At 40.4% G+C, this 15171-nt stretch overlaps 1 protein-coding gene across 1 annotated transcript; it reads left to right on the forward strand.

Moving 5' to 3' along the window:
* Nucleotides 1-3662: 3662 nt before the first annotated feature.
* On the forward strand, nucleotides 3663-4589 carry LOC139187249 (olfactory receptor 4C3D-like). Its single transcript, XM_070803262.1, has one exon. The coding sequence runs from the start codon at nucleotides 3663-3665 to the stop codon at nucleotides 4587-4589; it is 927 nt and encodes a 308-aa protein (XP_070659363.1).
* The last annotated feature ends 10582 nt before the right edge of the window (nucleotides 4590-15171 follow it).

A 15171-nucleotide genomic window follows, 5' to 3' on the forward strand; every position in this document is an offset into this window, starting at 1 on the left:
AAAAAATTTGCATATTGTGCTACAGAGAGAGATACCTCAAAATATCCATGTAGACTGTATGAGTTGAGGAGATGAAGTTAGGGATCTGAGGAGAGCAAGGCAGCCCAAATCCGAGAGTAGAATACTATAGATGATACACCTGTAATCCGGGATGGGGGGGCAGGATGAGAGAGAAATTCTAGACTACAAAAGAGGATCCCCCTCAACTATTCATCATAGTACTGGCTGCCGTCTATGGGGTCGCACAGAGTCGGACACGACTAAAGCAACTTAGCACCAGCAGCAGCAGTCTTTGCTATTCCATGGATAGCCCTCTAGCCCTCTAGGCCTCCAGGTTCCTCTGTCCATGGGATTTCCTAGGCAAAGATACTGGAATGGGTTGCCATTTCATTTTCCAGGGGATCTTCCTAACCCAAGGATTGAACATGTCTCCTGCAGTGACAGACAGATTCTTTACTGCTGAGGCAACAGATAAGCCTATCATGAATGATAGATTAGTTAAAACAAAATTATTGTTCAGTCACTAAGCTGTGTCTGACTCTGTGACTCTATTGCCTACAGCATGCCAGGCTTCCCTGTCTTTCACTGTCTCTGGGAGTTTGCTGAGATTTATGTTCATTGAGTAGGTGATGCTATCTATCTCTTCAAAATAAAATAATGTAATAAATGTTTAAAAATCTGATAGTAATGCACTGAAACATTTAATTTATAAGTACCAAATACTCAGACTCTGTATTTAAGCTCATTTTCTATCAAATAATCAAGTCCATAAGTGTTCAACTTGTTGCTATGTTTTTCTTTTGTGACTATGTTTTACAGAATCTGCCCAAATGCAGGAGACCTGGTATCAATTTCTATGTTGGGAAGATCCTCTGGAGTAGGAAATGGCAACCTGATCTAGTACTGTTGCCTGGAGAATCCCATGGACAGAGGAGTTTGATTGGCTACAGTCCAAGGGGTCACAAAGAGTCAGACATGAGTGAGTAACTAACCCTTTTCACTTTATTTTCACATAGACTTAAAGATGAAGCTTAAAATTAAAAAGGAATACTATAAAAGCACTTCTCTGATGTGGTTATGAAATAATTGGATTGTTAGCAAGACCTGCTAATGATGAAAAATACCCTTGAGTTCCAATTAGCCACACGTAAGAAACTTCATAGACTTTGCCCACAAATAGGATGTGTCGTAGTGCTTTTAAGACGTATCCAAATGTACAATCAAGAGACACTGAGTTAGTTGAAATTTTTAATCTTATGACTTTACTTCTTTCCAGGGGAACTACCAGCTGCCTGGGGCCTGGTCATGGCGCCAGGTCAGACATTTTCATAGGTGAGATTATGTTTTGAAATCGCATAATCCTATATTCTCAGGTATAAATGTATGTTTCAAATCATATAATCACTCCTCATCCAAATTTACCTGAGGTTTAAACCTTCTTCAGCATACAAGACATCAAGACAGGTGGAATAGACTACAGTACTAAGCAATTTAGAAGGAAAAATATTTTAGAATCTTTTTTCTTATTGACATGTATTTAAATTAGTTGAGCTAATAATATAATTAGCTACAATGAATAAGTTAGAATAACTATACAATTAAAATAGGCACCAAATTTTTCCTCACTAAATATTACAACTGATAATTTTTTCATGATATTGCACAATTTTAAAAGCATCTGTGTTAAAAACTAAATATTATTCAAAAGGATCCACTATATTTTATTTATCCTTTCCTCCACTGTGGGACATTTCACAGCCTTTCTAAATTTTCCACAGCTGTTAGTGATTATGTTGAATATATTTGTGGATAATGATGTTTCTCTTAAAATATTTTACATTAACCTTTATTTCTAGAAAAAGTATTATGGAGCCAAAGAAAAATTTAAGAAGTAATTTATTTTGTTTCATAGTTGTTTATAAAGTATTTATATGAATTGTGTCTAATTCTTACTTTACTTACACTGTCTCTTATTTGATCTGCTGGGAGATCCCACTAAAGAAGGAGGAAGTTCAGTGAAGCTGCTGCATTGTGTTCCCACATATGCACACAATTTTCATCTTGGAAAATTAAAAAACAAAATAGTTTCTGTTTATTTTGAAAGGACATGCTATATGGAATATGTTTCATCATACTTATTTCTCTTCTCTTTGGCAAATTTATAACCCAAATTGTATTAGTAACACATCCTGTAACCAGGACTGATGGGAGACAGGTGCTGTGGGAAGACAGGAGAAGAAGGCATGAGAATGCACGGAGCAGGAACACAGAGGACGGGAAGGTCGTGCAGGTCATGGATAGACGTGCTGCCGCTTTGACGGTACAATTTCAGGAAGTAAGTTCATTCAATAACATCGCTTTTCATGATTTCATGTGAGCATCATTCACTAATGTGCACAGCAAGGGTTCAATAAATATTTGTTTGATGAAGGAATCTGTAGTAGGAGTTAATAGTAAGTAATGGATTGATACGTTTTGATAGTTGGTGTATTGATACATATGTTTATACGTATAGTGTATTAGGTATCGCTCTAATTTATCTAGCAGAATATTTCTTTCTGTTCTCCTTGTTAAATTTTTATTGTTATAGCTTTGAAAATAAGGATTTCCTATGCTTGATAAATCCTTTTGTGTTGAACATCTATGAAAGTGTTTATGTTTTAATCTAAGTCTTCCAAAGCTATAAATTTATAGAATATGACTATGCTAAATTGTATGTGGAGCAGAATTTTGAAGAATAAAAAAAATCATAAACAAACACACCATCTTGAAAGAAAAATGATCCAATATGTGCACTTTCTTAGAAGCAATTAAATACTTTCATGGTTACTCTAGGGAGTGTTTCAGAAACTTATACTGGAGTGTAGCTTCCTTTCAAATGTTTATCTGTTTCATATAAAGTAGAGAGTTTACAGATAAACAGCTGAAGGACAAGAGCACTTGAATTCCTGCTGAGTTTATGGTTTGGGGAAGCAGACCTATGCTTACCCTTAGAGAATGGCCATTCAGTACCAGCCCTTACTCATCACCCATTAGGTTTCAGGCACTGCAGACATGCCAGGCACTCTGGGAAGTGAGGAATAGCTTATCTGTCCTGGTAGGTACAAGGGCGCATGCATCACCAAGGACTTATACACACCTCACTAAATTCCCTCCATGTGATAGATATTTCTTGATCATATTTTTTTCTTTCCACAGTTTGACCTGCGGGTTGGAATATAAATTCTCATGGAAGAGGGAATAACTCTTGCCTGTGTATAGCACTTCTTAGCTTTCAAGATATCTCTGAAAATTGCAATTTGTTACCTCACAGACACAGAGTAGGGCTTGGGAAGCATGGGCCACTGAGGTGACTCAGTCCAATGGAGTTGGAACCAGTAGGAGAATCCAAATCTCATGTAGACAGCCTCCACATGTCTCATGCAGACAGTGTTTTCCTGACAAATTACACATCAAATGCGGGCCTACTGATGTTTACCGGTGGCAGGTACTACATGTCTGAAGAGATGCAAAATACCATGGGGAAAAGAAGAAAGACTTGAAACGAGTACAGGGTAAAGGTCCCAAGGGCACAGTGACTATTTTGTTCTAAGAAAGTCAGATCACAAGGCTTTCTGATTAATGAGTATCATTCTTGATCCCGGGAAGCTGTGGCTTACTGAATGGATGTCCTCAGGCCTCCCAACAATGTGACAGAATTTGTCCTCCTGGGACTCACACAGAATCCACACGTGCAGAAAATACTCTTCATTGCCTTTCTGTTCATTTTCCTCTTCACTGTGCTGGCCAACCTGCTCATTGTCATCACCATCGCCCTCAGCCCCACGCTTTCTGCTCCCATGTACTTCCTTCTCACTTACTTGGCCTTCTTAGATGCCTCCTTCACATCTGTTACCACCCCCAAATTGATTGTTGACCTACTTCATCAAAGAGGAATCATCTCCTGGCGAGGATGCTTGACTCAGGTCTTTTTAGAACACTTCCTGGCAGCATCAGAGGTCATCGTCCTCACCGTCATGGCCTATGACCGCTATGTGGCCATCTGCAAGCCTCTGCACTACACGACCATCATGCGACAGGGGCTCTGCCAGCTCCTGGTGGTGGTGGCCTGGATCGGGGGGATCCTGCATGCCACTGTGCAGGTTCTTTTCACCATGGAGTTGACCTTCTGTGGTCCCAATGTCATTGACCACTTCATGTGTGATTTCTTCTCCCTGTTGGAACTTGCCTGCAGTAACACCTACATACCTGGAATGGTGGTGGCAGCCAACAGTGGGGGCATGTGCTTGCTCATTTTTTCCATGCTGCTCATTTCCTACATAGTCATCCTGAGCTCCCTGAGATCCCACGGCTCTGAAGGACGACGCAGAGCTCTCTCTACATGCGGCGCCCACTTTACAGTAGTGGTGCTCTTTTTTCTGCCTTGTGTGTTCACCTACACACGCCCTGTGGCCACTTACCCTGTGGACAAGTGGGTGACTATGTTCTCTGCAATCCTCACTCCCATGTTGAATCCTATCATTTACACAGTGAGAAACGTGGAGGTGAAAAAAGCCATGAGGAATCTGTTGAAGAGAAGAGTAGTTTAGGTTGTTCAGAATGCCAATAAAGTGATGATTTATATACATAGGGATGATTAAGTGTGAGTACTCAGTTGGTAAGTCATGTCAGACTCTTTGCAACCTCATAGACTGTTACCAGCCAGACTTCTTTGTCCATGGGATTTCCAGGCAAGAATACTGGAGAGGGTTGCCATTTCCTTCATCAGAGGATCTGTGAAACCCAGGAATTAAACTAGCATCTTCCGCATTGGCAGGCAGATTCTTTACCATTGAGCCACCAGGAAAGTCCATGTTGTTTTTGTTGTTCAGTCACTAAGTTGAGTCTGCTCTTTGCCATCTCATGGACGGTAGCATGCCAGGCTCCTCTGTCCTCCACTATCTACTGGATTTTCTAAGATTCATGTCCATTGAGTCAGTGAAGCAATCTAACCATCTTATCTTCTGCTGCCTCTTTTCTTCTTTTGCCTTCAATCTTTCCTATCATCAGGGTCTTTTCCATGAGTTGATCCTTTCTATCATATTGCCAAAGTACTGGAGCTTCAGCTACAGCATCAGTTCTTCCAGTTAATGGTTAGGGTTGATTTCCTGTATGATTGATTTCATTGATCTCCATGCAGTCCAAGGGACTCTCAGGAGTCTTCTCCAACACCACAGTTCAAAAGCATGGATTCTTCGGCACACAGCCTTCTTTACACTCACATCTGTACATGAGTGATGGAAACACCATAGCTTTGGCCATATGGACATTTGTTTGCAAAGTGACATCTCTGTTTTTTAATATGCTGTAGGTATGTCATAGTTTTCCTTCTAGGGAGCAATTGTCTTTTAATTTCATGGCTGCAGTCAAATTCTGCAATGAATCTATCTGATTCTGATATTGACCATATGGTGTTGTCTGTATGTAGAGTCATCTCTTGGGTCATTTAAAAGGATGTTTGCTGTCGCCAGTGTATTTTCTTGACAAAACTCTGCTAGCCTTTGCCCTTTTAAATTTTGTACTCCAAGACCAAACTTGCCTGTTATTCTGAATATCTCCTGACTTTATACTTTTGCATTCCAATCCCCTATGATAAAAAGGATGTCTTTTTTTTGTATTAGACCGAGAAGGTCTTGTAGGTCTTCACAGAACCAATCAACTTCACCTTCTTCAGCTTCAGTAGTTGGGACATAAACTTGCACTACACTAATGTCGAATGGTTTGCCTTGGAAGCAAACTGAGATGATTCTGTTGTTTTAGAGATTGCCCAAATACTGCATTTCTTACTCTTTTTTCTAGCTCTGAGGGCTACTCCATTTCTTCTAAGATTCTTGTCCACAGTAGTAGACACAATGGTCATCTCAATTAAATTCAAGTCCCTTTTAGTTCATTGATTCCTAAGATGTCTATGTTCAATCTTGCCATCTCCTACTTGACCATATCCAATTAACCTTGAACCATGGACCTAACATTCCAGGTTTCTATGCGATATTTTTCCTTACAGCATCAGGCTTTACTTTAACCACCAGACGCATCCACAATTGAGTGTCATTTCTGCTTTGGCCCAGCTGATTCACTCTTCCTGAAGCTATTAGTAATTGCCCTCTGTGCTTCCCCGGTAGCATATTGGATACCTTCTGACGAGGGGGCTCATCTTCTAGTGTCATATATTTTTGCCTTTTCATACCATTCATGGGGTTCCCCTTGGTAGGTTGCCATTTCTTCCTCCAGTGGACCACATTTTGTCAGAACTCTTCACTATGATCCATCCATCTTGGGTGGCCCTGCATAGCATGGCTTATAGCTCGCTTATAGCTTCACTGAGTTGTGCAAACTGCTTTGTCAAGACAAGGCTGTGATCCACGAAGAGATTGAATAAGACTATAACTACTTTATTAAATTGTCACTATCTCTGTCATGAAATCTATTATTTGAATATAATACTCATGCAAGAAGAAACTTTCATATGATATTACCCTGTTTTATTAATTACAGCATCTTCAGTCATAGCATATTTTGTGTATTAATATAGGTAGTAGTACCCAATTTAATAATTGAATAAATATTTAAACACTATATCTAAATTGGTGGTAAATTTTTATATATAGACCAAACATCAAGGCAGAGTATATTGAATACTAAATAAAAAAGGAGAAAAACTTAGAATGACAAGTAGAAAAATACATGATAAATTCATCTTTGCTGAAGAAAAACAACTAGTCTGGTACTTAGTTCTTAACTGTAAATAAACTGAAAATAGTTATAAAATATTTTATCTTCTATCACTGTCACATCTTCAGTTCAGTTCAGTCACTTAGTCGTGTTCAACTCTTTGTGACCCCATCGACTGCAGCACGCCAGGCTTCCCTGTCCAACACCAACTCCCAGAGCCTGTTCAAAATCATATCCGAGTTGGTGATGCCATCCAACCATCTCATTCATAAGTTACAGACCTTAATCAGTGATACGGTTTAGTAGTGTTTTTACACAGGTGGCTGCGACAACCGGTGCGCTAAGCGCAAGCGGCTGCGACGACTGGCACGCTAAGCTGGGCTGAGAGGAGCCACTGCACGTCCGAGGTCAGGGGCAGAAGCTGGAAGGACCCCATGCCCGAAGGGTGGTGGCCAAGAGGAGTTACCCCACATCCGAGGTCAGGGGCAGCGGCCGAGAGTACCAGACTGTGACGGTGCAGGAACGGCGGAGAAGAGCTATCCCGCATCGGAGGTTGGGGGCGGGGGGTGAGGCCGAGAGGAGATAGCCAGCATCCGAGGTCAGGGGTGGTGACGAGAGGAGTTACCCCACGTCCGAGGTCAGGGGCAGTGGCTGGGAGGAGCTACCCCATGCCCCTAAGCCTGAGGCCCAGGGAGGCGGCCGGGAGGAGCAACCCAGGCCCGAGGCCAGGTGCAGTGGCTGGGAGGATAAACCCCACATCCAAGGAGCCGTGGCTGTGCAGGCGCAGGATGGCCTAGAGGAGCTATCCCACGTTGAAGGTCAGGAAGGGCGGCGGTGAGGAGATACCCCTGGTCCAAGGTAAGGAGCAATGGTTGCACTTTGCTGGAGCAGCCATGAAGAGATACCCCACGCCCAAGGTAAGAGAAACCCAAGTAAGACGGTAGGTGTTGCAAGAGGGCATCAGAGAACAAACACACTGAAACCATACTCACAGAAAACTAGTCAATCTAATCACACTAGGACCACAGCCTTGTCTAACTCAATGAAACTAAGCCATGCCTGTGGGGCAACCGAAGACGGGCGGGTCATGGTGGAGAGATCTGACAGAATATGGTCCACTGGAGAAGGTAATGGCAAACCACTTCAGTATTCTTGCTTTGAGAACCCCATGAACAGTATGAAAAGGCAAAATGATAGGATAATGAAAGAGAAACTCCCCAGGTCAGTAGGTGCCCAATATGCTACTGGAGATCAGTGAAGAAATAACCCCCAAAGGAATGAAGGGATGGAGCCAAAGCAAAAAGAATACCCATCTGTGGATGTGACTGGTGATAGAAGCAAGGCCCAATGCTGTAAAGAGCAATATTGCATAGGAAGCTGGAATGTCAGGTCCATGAATCAAGGCAAATTGGAAGTGGTCAAACAAGAGATGGCAAGAGTGAACATCGACATTCTAGGAATCAGTGAACTGAAATGGACTAGAATGGGTGAATTTAACTCAAATGACCGTTGTATCTACTACTGCGGGCAGGAATCCCTCAGAAGAAATGGAGTAGCCATCATGGTCAACAAAAGAGTCCAAAATGCAGTACTTGGATGCAATTTCAAAAACGACAGAATGATCTCTGTTCATTTCCGAGGCAAACCATTCAATATCACGGTAATCCAAGTCTATGCCCTAACCAGTAACGCTGAAGAAGCTGAAGCTGAATGGTTCTATGAAGACCTACAAGACCTTTTAGAACTAACACCCAAAAAAGATGTTCTTTTCATTATAGGGGACTGGAATGCAAAAGTAGGAAGTCAAGAAACACCTGGAGTAACAGGCAAATTTGGCCTTGGAATACAGAATGAAGCAGGGCAAAGACTAAGAGAGTTTCGCCAAGAAAATGCACTGGTCATAACAAACACCCTCTTCCAGCAACACAAGAGAAGACTCTATACATGCACATTACCAGATGGTCAACACTGAAATCAGATTGATTATATTCTTTGCAACCAAAGATGGAGAAGCTCTGTATAGTCAGCAAAAACAAGACCAGGAGCTGACTGTGGCTCAGACCATGAACTCCTTATTGACAAATTCAGACTTAAACTGAAGAAAGTAGGGAAAACCACTAGACCATTCAGATATGACCTAAATCAAATCCCTTATGGTTATACAGTGGAAGTGAGAAATAGATTTAAGGGCCTAGATCTGATAGACAGAGTGCCTGATGAACTATGGAATGAGGTTCGTGATATTGTACAGGAGACAGGGATCAAGACCATCCCCATGGAAAAGAAATGCAAAAAAGCAATGTGGCTGTCTGGGGAGGCCTTACAAATAGCTGTGAAAAGAAGAGAAGTGAAAAGCAAAGGAGAAAAGGAAAGATATAAACATCTGAATGCAGAATTCCAAAGAATAGCAAGAAGAGATAAGAAAGCCTTTTTCAGTGATCAATGCAAAGAAATAGAGGAAAACAACAGAATGGGAAAGACTAGAGAACTCTTCAAGAAAATCAGAGATACCAAAGGAACATTTCATGCAAAGATGGGTTTGATAAAGGTCAGAAATGGTATGTACCTAACAGAAGCGGAACATATTAAGAAGAGATGGCAAGAATACACAAAAGAACTGTACAAAAAAGATCTTCACGACCCAGATAATCACGATGGTGTGATCACTGACCTAGAGCCAGACATCCTGGAATGTGAAGTCAAGTGGGCCTTAGAAAGCATCACTACGATCAAAGTTAGTGGAGGTGATGGAATTCCAGTGGAGCTATTCCAAATCCTGAAAGACGATGCTGTGAAAGTGCTGCACTCAAATGCCAGTAAATTTGGAAAACTCAGCAGTGGCCACAGGACTGGAAAAGGTCAGTTTTCATTCCAATCCCAAAGAAAGGCCATGCCAAAGAATGCTCAAACTACCGCACAATTGCACTCATCTCACATGCTAGTAAAGTAATGCTCAAAATTCTCCAAGCCAGGCTTCAGCAATACGTGAACCGTGAACTTCCTGATGTTCAAGCTGGTTTTAGAAAAGTCAGAGGAACCAGAGATCAAATTGCCAACATCTGCTGGATCATGGAAAAAGCAAGAGAGTTCCAGAAAAACATCTATTTCTGCTTTATTGACTATGCCAAAGCCTTTGACTGTGTGGATCACAATAAACTGGGAAATTCTGAAATAGATGGGAATACCAGAACACCTGACCTGCCTCTTGAGAAATCTGTATGCAGGTCAGGAAGCAACAGTTAGAACTGGACATGGAACAACAGACTGGCTTCAAATAGGAAAAGGAGTATGTCAAGGCTGTATATTGTCACTCTGTTTATTTAACTTATATGCAGAGTACATAATGATAAACACTGGACTGGAAGAAACACAAGTTGGAATCAAGATTGCCGGAGAAATATCAGTAACCTCAGATATGCAGATGACACCACCCTTATGGCAGAAAGTGAAGAGGAACTCAAAAGCCTCTTGACAAAAGTGAAAGTGGAGAGTTAAAAAGTTGGCTTAAAGCTCAGCATTCAGAAAACTCAGATATTGGCATCTGGTCCCATCACTTCATGGGAAATAGATGGGGAAACAGTGGAAACAGTGTCAGACTTTATTTTTCTGGGCTCCAAAATCACTGAAGATGGTGACTGCAGCCATGAAATTAAAAGACGCTTACTCCTTGGAAGGAAAGTTATGACCAACCTGGATAGCATATTGAAAAGCAGAAACATTACTTTCCCAACAAAGGTCCGTCTAGTCAAGGCTATGGTTTCTCCTGTGGTCATGTATGGATGTGAGAGTTGGACTGTGAAGAAGGCTGAGCACCGAAGAATTGATGCTTTTGAACTTAGTGTTGGAGATGACTCTTGAGAGTCCCTTGGACTGCAAGGAGATCCAACCAGTCCATTCTGAAGGAGATCAGCCCTGGGATTTCTTTGGAAGAAATGATGCTAAAGCTGAAACTCCAGAACTTTGGCCACCTCATGCGAAGAGTTGACTCATTGGAAAAGACTGATGCTGGGAGGGATTGGGGGCAGGAGGAGAAGGGGATGACAGAGGATGAGATGGCTGGATGGCATCACTGGCTCGATGGACGTGAGTCTGAGTGAACTCTGGGAGTTGGTGATGGACAGGGAGGCCTGGCATGCTGCGATTCATGGGGTCGCAAAGAGTTGGACACATCTGAGCGACTGATATGATCTGATCTGATCTTACACAGAGGATGAGATGGTTGGATTCCATCATGGACTCAATGGACATGAATCTCAGCAAGTTCTGGGAGACAGTGAATGACAGGGAAGCCTGACATGCTGCAGTCCATGGGATTACAAAGAGTTGGACATGACTGAGAGACTGAACTGGACTGAACTGAAGCTGGAGATTATTGAGGGAGACATTGCATGCACAGGTCACAAAGAATCAGACACAACTGAGCAACTGAACAACAACATAATTTTTAAATTTAGTGGAAAAATCCCGGTGTACTTAATTGAGCAAGAATCAGTTTTGGACAGATTCCAGTTCTCAGATTCAATGATATATGTAGTTAGAAATGAATAAATGTACAGTGATCTTCATCTCTGTTGGGGCAAAAAGATGATACCCTTTTAAGAAATGTTATACAATTTGGGGGAGGTCCTGCATTAGCCTTAAAGCAATGCATAAAAGAAAGAAAATAAAACAATAATGTCTCCCAAAATTTCAAGTCATCTAGTCTGGCCGCACCAACATGACAGAGTGAGAAGAACTAAGCAACTGAATGATATTTTCTATTTTGGAGTGAGTAGGAAAAGCAGTTACTAAAATAAATTTCCCTAGGGAATAATCTACAGTGTAAATGATAACAGTTTTCTGAATAATCAGAGACTCCATGGAGAAAATGGAGACACAGTTAAATGAAATAAAATATTTCTACAGATAATAATGCAGTCTGTCACACTATCTTGTCATCATGGATGAAAGATGAATTCAGAGTAACTTAAAAAGTCTTCAGTCACACAGAAGCCTCCACATCACATCACATCAAGCCTCCAAATGGTGACAAAACACCTAATATTGGGAATCTGGCTTTGCAACTGTGCAATTTTATTATGTAAAACATTAAATTATTTTGAAATAAATAAAGCTTTGATTCCAATTCTGGTTTTATCATTTAATATATTTGACTTTTGGGAAATTAATGAGATGGAGTAAGCCTCAGTAAAAGATGGAGGTTTCTGTCTTATTAGAGTAAATGTTAAAAGTGATACATTCAACTGTAGCACAGGAGAGATACAATCAGAACAAAGATTGAAAGAGAATCAATAGTTTCAGCTGCTTCAGGATAACAAACTGTTAGAAGCCGGAACAAAGGTAGACCTAACTCTCAGGAGGCTGCTGCAGAGGCCAGGATGGAGCTGGGGCAGGAATGATCAAATCAGGGATACATTCTGAAAGTAGAGACAACTCGATTTGCCAAAGGCATGAGTGAGTCATAGGAAATCAATAAGGGAGTGAAGAACACTGTGAGATTTATTGTCTGAGCAATGGCATTGAAGTGGGTACCACTTAACAAGATAGGGTACACTTTTACATTGTGGAAATTGTAATTATGTATCATATATACTAAATTGATATTCAAATGCAGATGTCCAAAATTGGAGACATGGCATGCAAAAATTTGAAAATAAGGGTAGATGTCAGAGCTAGAGACATAGCATTTGATAACATCAGCATTCGTAGGTCAGGAAATGGGAACATCCAAGTAAAGAGCCACTGAAAGATATATCAGTGATATCTTGTAGGATCCAAGCCAATGATCTGTTCACAGTTCGATCTATTCATGCTTGATGTGTCAATTCCTTTGTGCTTCAATAATTTTGCCTTTGTGACTGCATAATGGTACACATTTCCATATAATTCCCTTTCCATCTTTATTTGTTCCATCACTATTTCTTTAAATCTGAACGAAATTCTCTGATTTCTGTTTGATGGATATATTCCTACCTTAGTATTACTTAGTAACTTACTTACTTAATAGTACTTTGTAACCCTTAATATTTTGCCAATATTTTTTATAATAACTGTTTTTCCATTAGACTGGAATTTTTTGATGCATCTTTATATGTTATATCACTAGGGACAGGGAACTAGGCCTTTTTGAACTTGGTCATCACAATGAATGTGCCACATTGGACATAAACTGGTACATTATAGTCATGGTTTGCACTTCCCAGTTGGGGCTAGTGGTAAAGAGCCTACCTGCCCATGCAGGAGACAAGAGACACAAGTGTGATCCTTGGTCAGAAAGATTTCCTGGAGAACGTAACAACCCACTCTAGTGTTCTTGCTGGAGAATCCCAAGCACAGAGGAGCCTGGTAGCTACAGTCCATAGGGTCACAAAAACCTGGACATGACTGGAACGACTTAGCACCCATACATTGTTTTAATTGATTGGATAAAGGAAAAGATTAACTAACAATGCATTAAAAATTCCCTCCTCTTCTTTTGTAACTTATCTGGTTCTAATGCATGACTTCAGCTCCTATACAGACAAGACAGAATCAAGGAACCGTGTAACTTATTTAATCCTATTGGGCTTCACACAAAATCCACAGGAGCAGAAAGTCTTTATCCAATTATCTGTCTAATATCAGAAACAGAGCTAGTGTTCACATCTGCATTCTTCAAAATCCAAATTTGATACTCTTTCAACCATTTCAAAGATATCAGAGAAAAGATATTTCAGCAGAACCTCTTTCATATCACAGAAATTTAACACTTATCTTTTCTAAATACATATTCATAAAAGTTGTTTTTATGCTTAAAAGTCTAAGAAGTTGTTTCTAAGACAGCTATATGACTTACTAGTATCAAGGGTGATGTGGACTGTTATATAGAAAGAAGCATATTACTATACAAGTGTTAGAATTTTGGGTTACATTTAGTTCCTTGAATTTGCAATCCTCTTTGAAAACCATTTTAGTAGATTATTTATAAGGATTAATAAAAACCAGATAAAAATCAATACTCCACAGTTAACAAAAGAAAGCGTTTCTCAGCTAATTTACATAACTTAGAAGGCTTTGTTGTGAATCAATTTTGGCTTTTTTCAAAAATGAAATGTGCTTCTAAAATATGAATGTGTATATATGTCACAGAAGTGTGTATAGTTCCCTTTTTGACAGAAAGGCCCAGCCTCTGATTTCAAGGGTACCATATATTTATTTTTCACTTGGGGAGTTATTGCTTTACAATGTTGTGTTAATTTCTGCTCTACAACAGTAGAGTATACACACACACACACACACACACATATATACACACACACACATATATATGCACTCCTCTCGAGCCTCCTTCCCACCTCCACTTCCCACCCCTCTAGATCATCCCAGAGCACTGAGCTGAGCTCCCCGTGTTCTACAGCTTTTCACTTTGTTGTTTTTCAGTGGCTATGTCGTGCCCGAGTCTTTGCAACCCCATGGACTATAGCATGCCAGGCTCTTTTGCCCTCCACTGTCTCCAAGAGTTTGCTCAAATCTGTGCCCATTGAGTCGTGATGCTACCTAACCATTGCATCCTCTGTCACCCCCTTCTCCTTTTCCCTTCAGCCTTTCCCAGCTTCCCACTGGCTACCTGTTTTACACATAATAGTATATTATTTAAGAAATTAATGGACTCCATGATAGAAAAATATTCAGAAAGTGTATTATTAGGAATACATGATGGAGAGCAACAAAACCACTTTTGGAAACAGGAGATGTGAGTTTTATTTTACAGTATGCAATATTATACTCTAGAGCCCTAAACAGCTCTCCCTATTTCTGTAAGTAGTTTACTTAGGTAAACTGCAAGTTGTTTCCAAGTTCTGCCTTTCTACCCAAGCTAATATGTTTATTGGCATAAATATTATTATTTTTGCTTCTACTTCAATTAGAAGCAACACTGGAAGGCTTATGATGCCACAGCCTACCTCCCAGAACTTTTCATTCCTCATAAACAACATAGGTGATGTCCTTCTGGGATGAAAGTTCCTTCGGATGGACTAATACAACATGTGCTCCCTCTGGACTGCTTTGCTATCCTGAGAACATGTTTCTCCACCTCTTGAAGTTCATGAATCTGCCCATAAAAACATTTTGATACATACCTGTTTTTTTTTTTTTTTTCTGTGAAATTAGTCCCTAAAACTATCAAACATCAAAACAGACCTCAACTACTTTTTGATCAGCTGTGAAATGATCCATACATTTTTGTTTTTCTGCTTTCTTTCTGGTTTGCCTTTCAATTGGAGAATCTATGTTACTGTCTCTCCAGGATTTATAAACCACCTTAGGTTTGTATTCTAGAAAGAGACTGCCTGGCATAGCTCCAGAATTCTTCTTTGAAAAACACCAATACAGTATACTAACACATATATATGGAATTTAGAAAGATGGTAATGATAACCCTGTATGCGAGACAGCAAAAGAGGCACAGATGTATAGAAC

Source organism: Bos indicus, chromosome 15 (assembly GCF_029378745.1).
Source record: "Bos indicus isolate NIAB-ARS_2022 breed Sahiwal x Tharparkar chromosome 15, NIAB-ARS_B.indTharparkar_mat_pri_1.0, whole genome shotgun sequence".
Taxonomy (NCBI): Eukaryota; Metazoa; Chordata; class Mammalia; order Artiodactyla; family Bovidae; genus Bos; species Bos indicus.

Excerpts from the sequence above, each read along its gene's own strand:
- LOC139187249 (XM_070803262.1), top strand. The coding sequence starts at position 3,663 with ATGGATGTCCTCAGGCCTCCCAACAATGTGACAGAATTTGTCCTCCTG.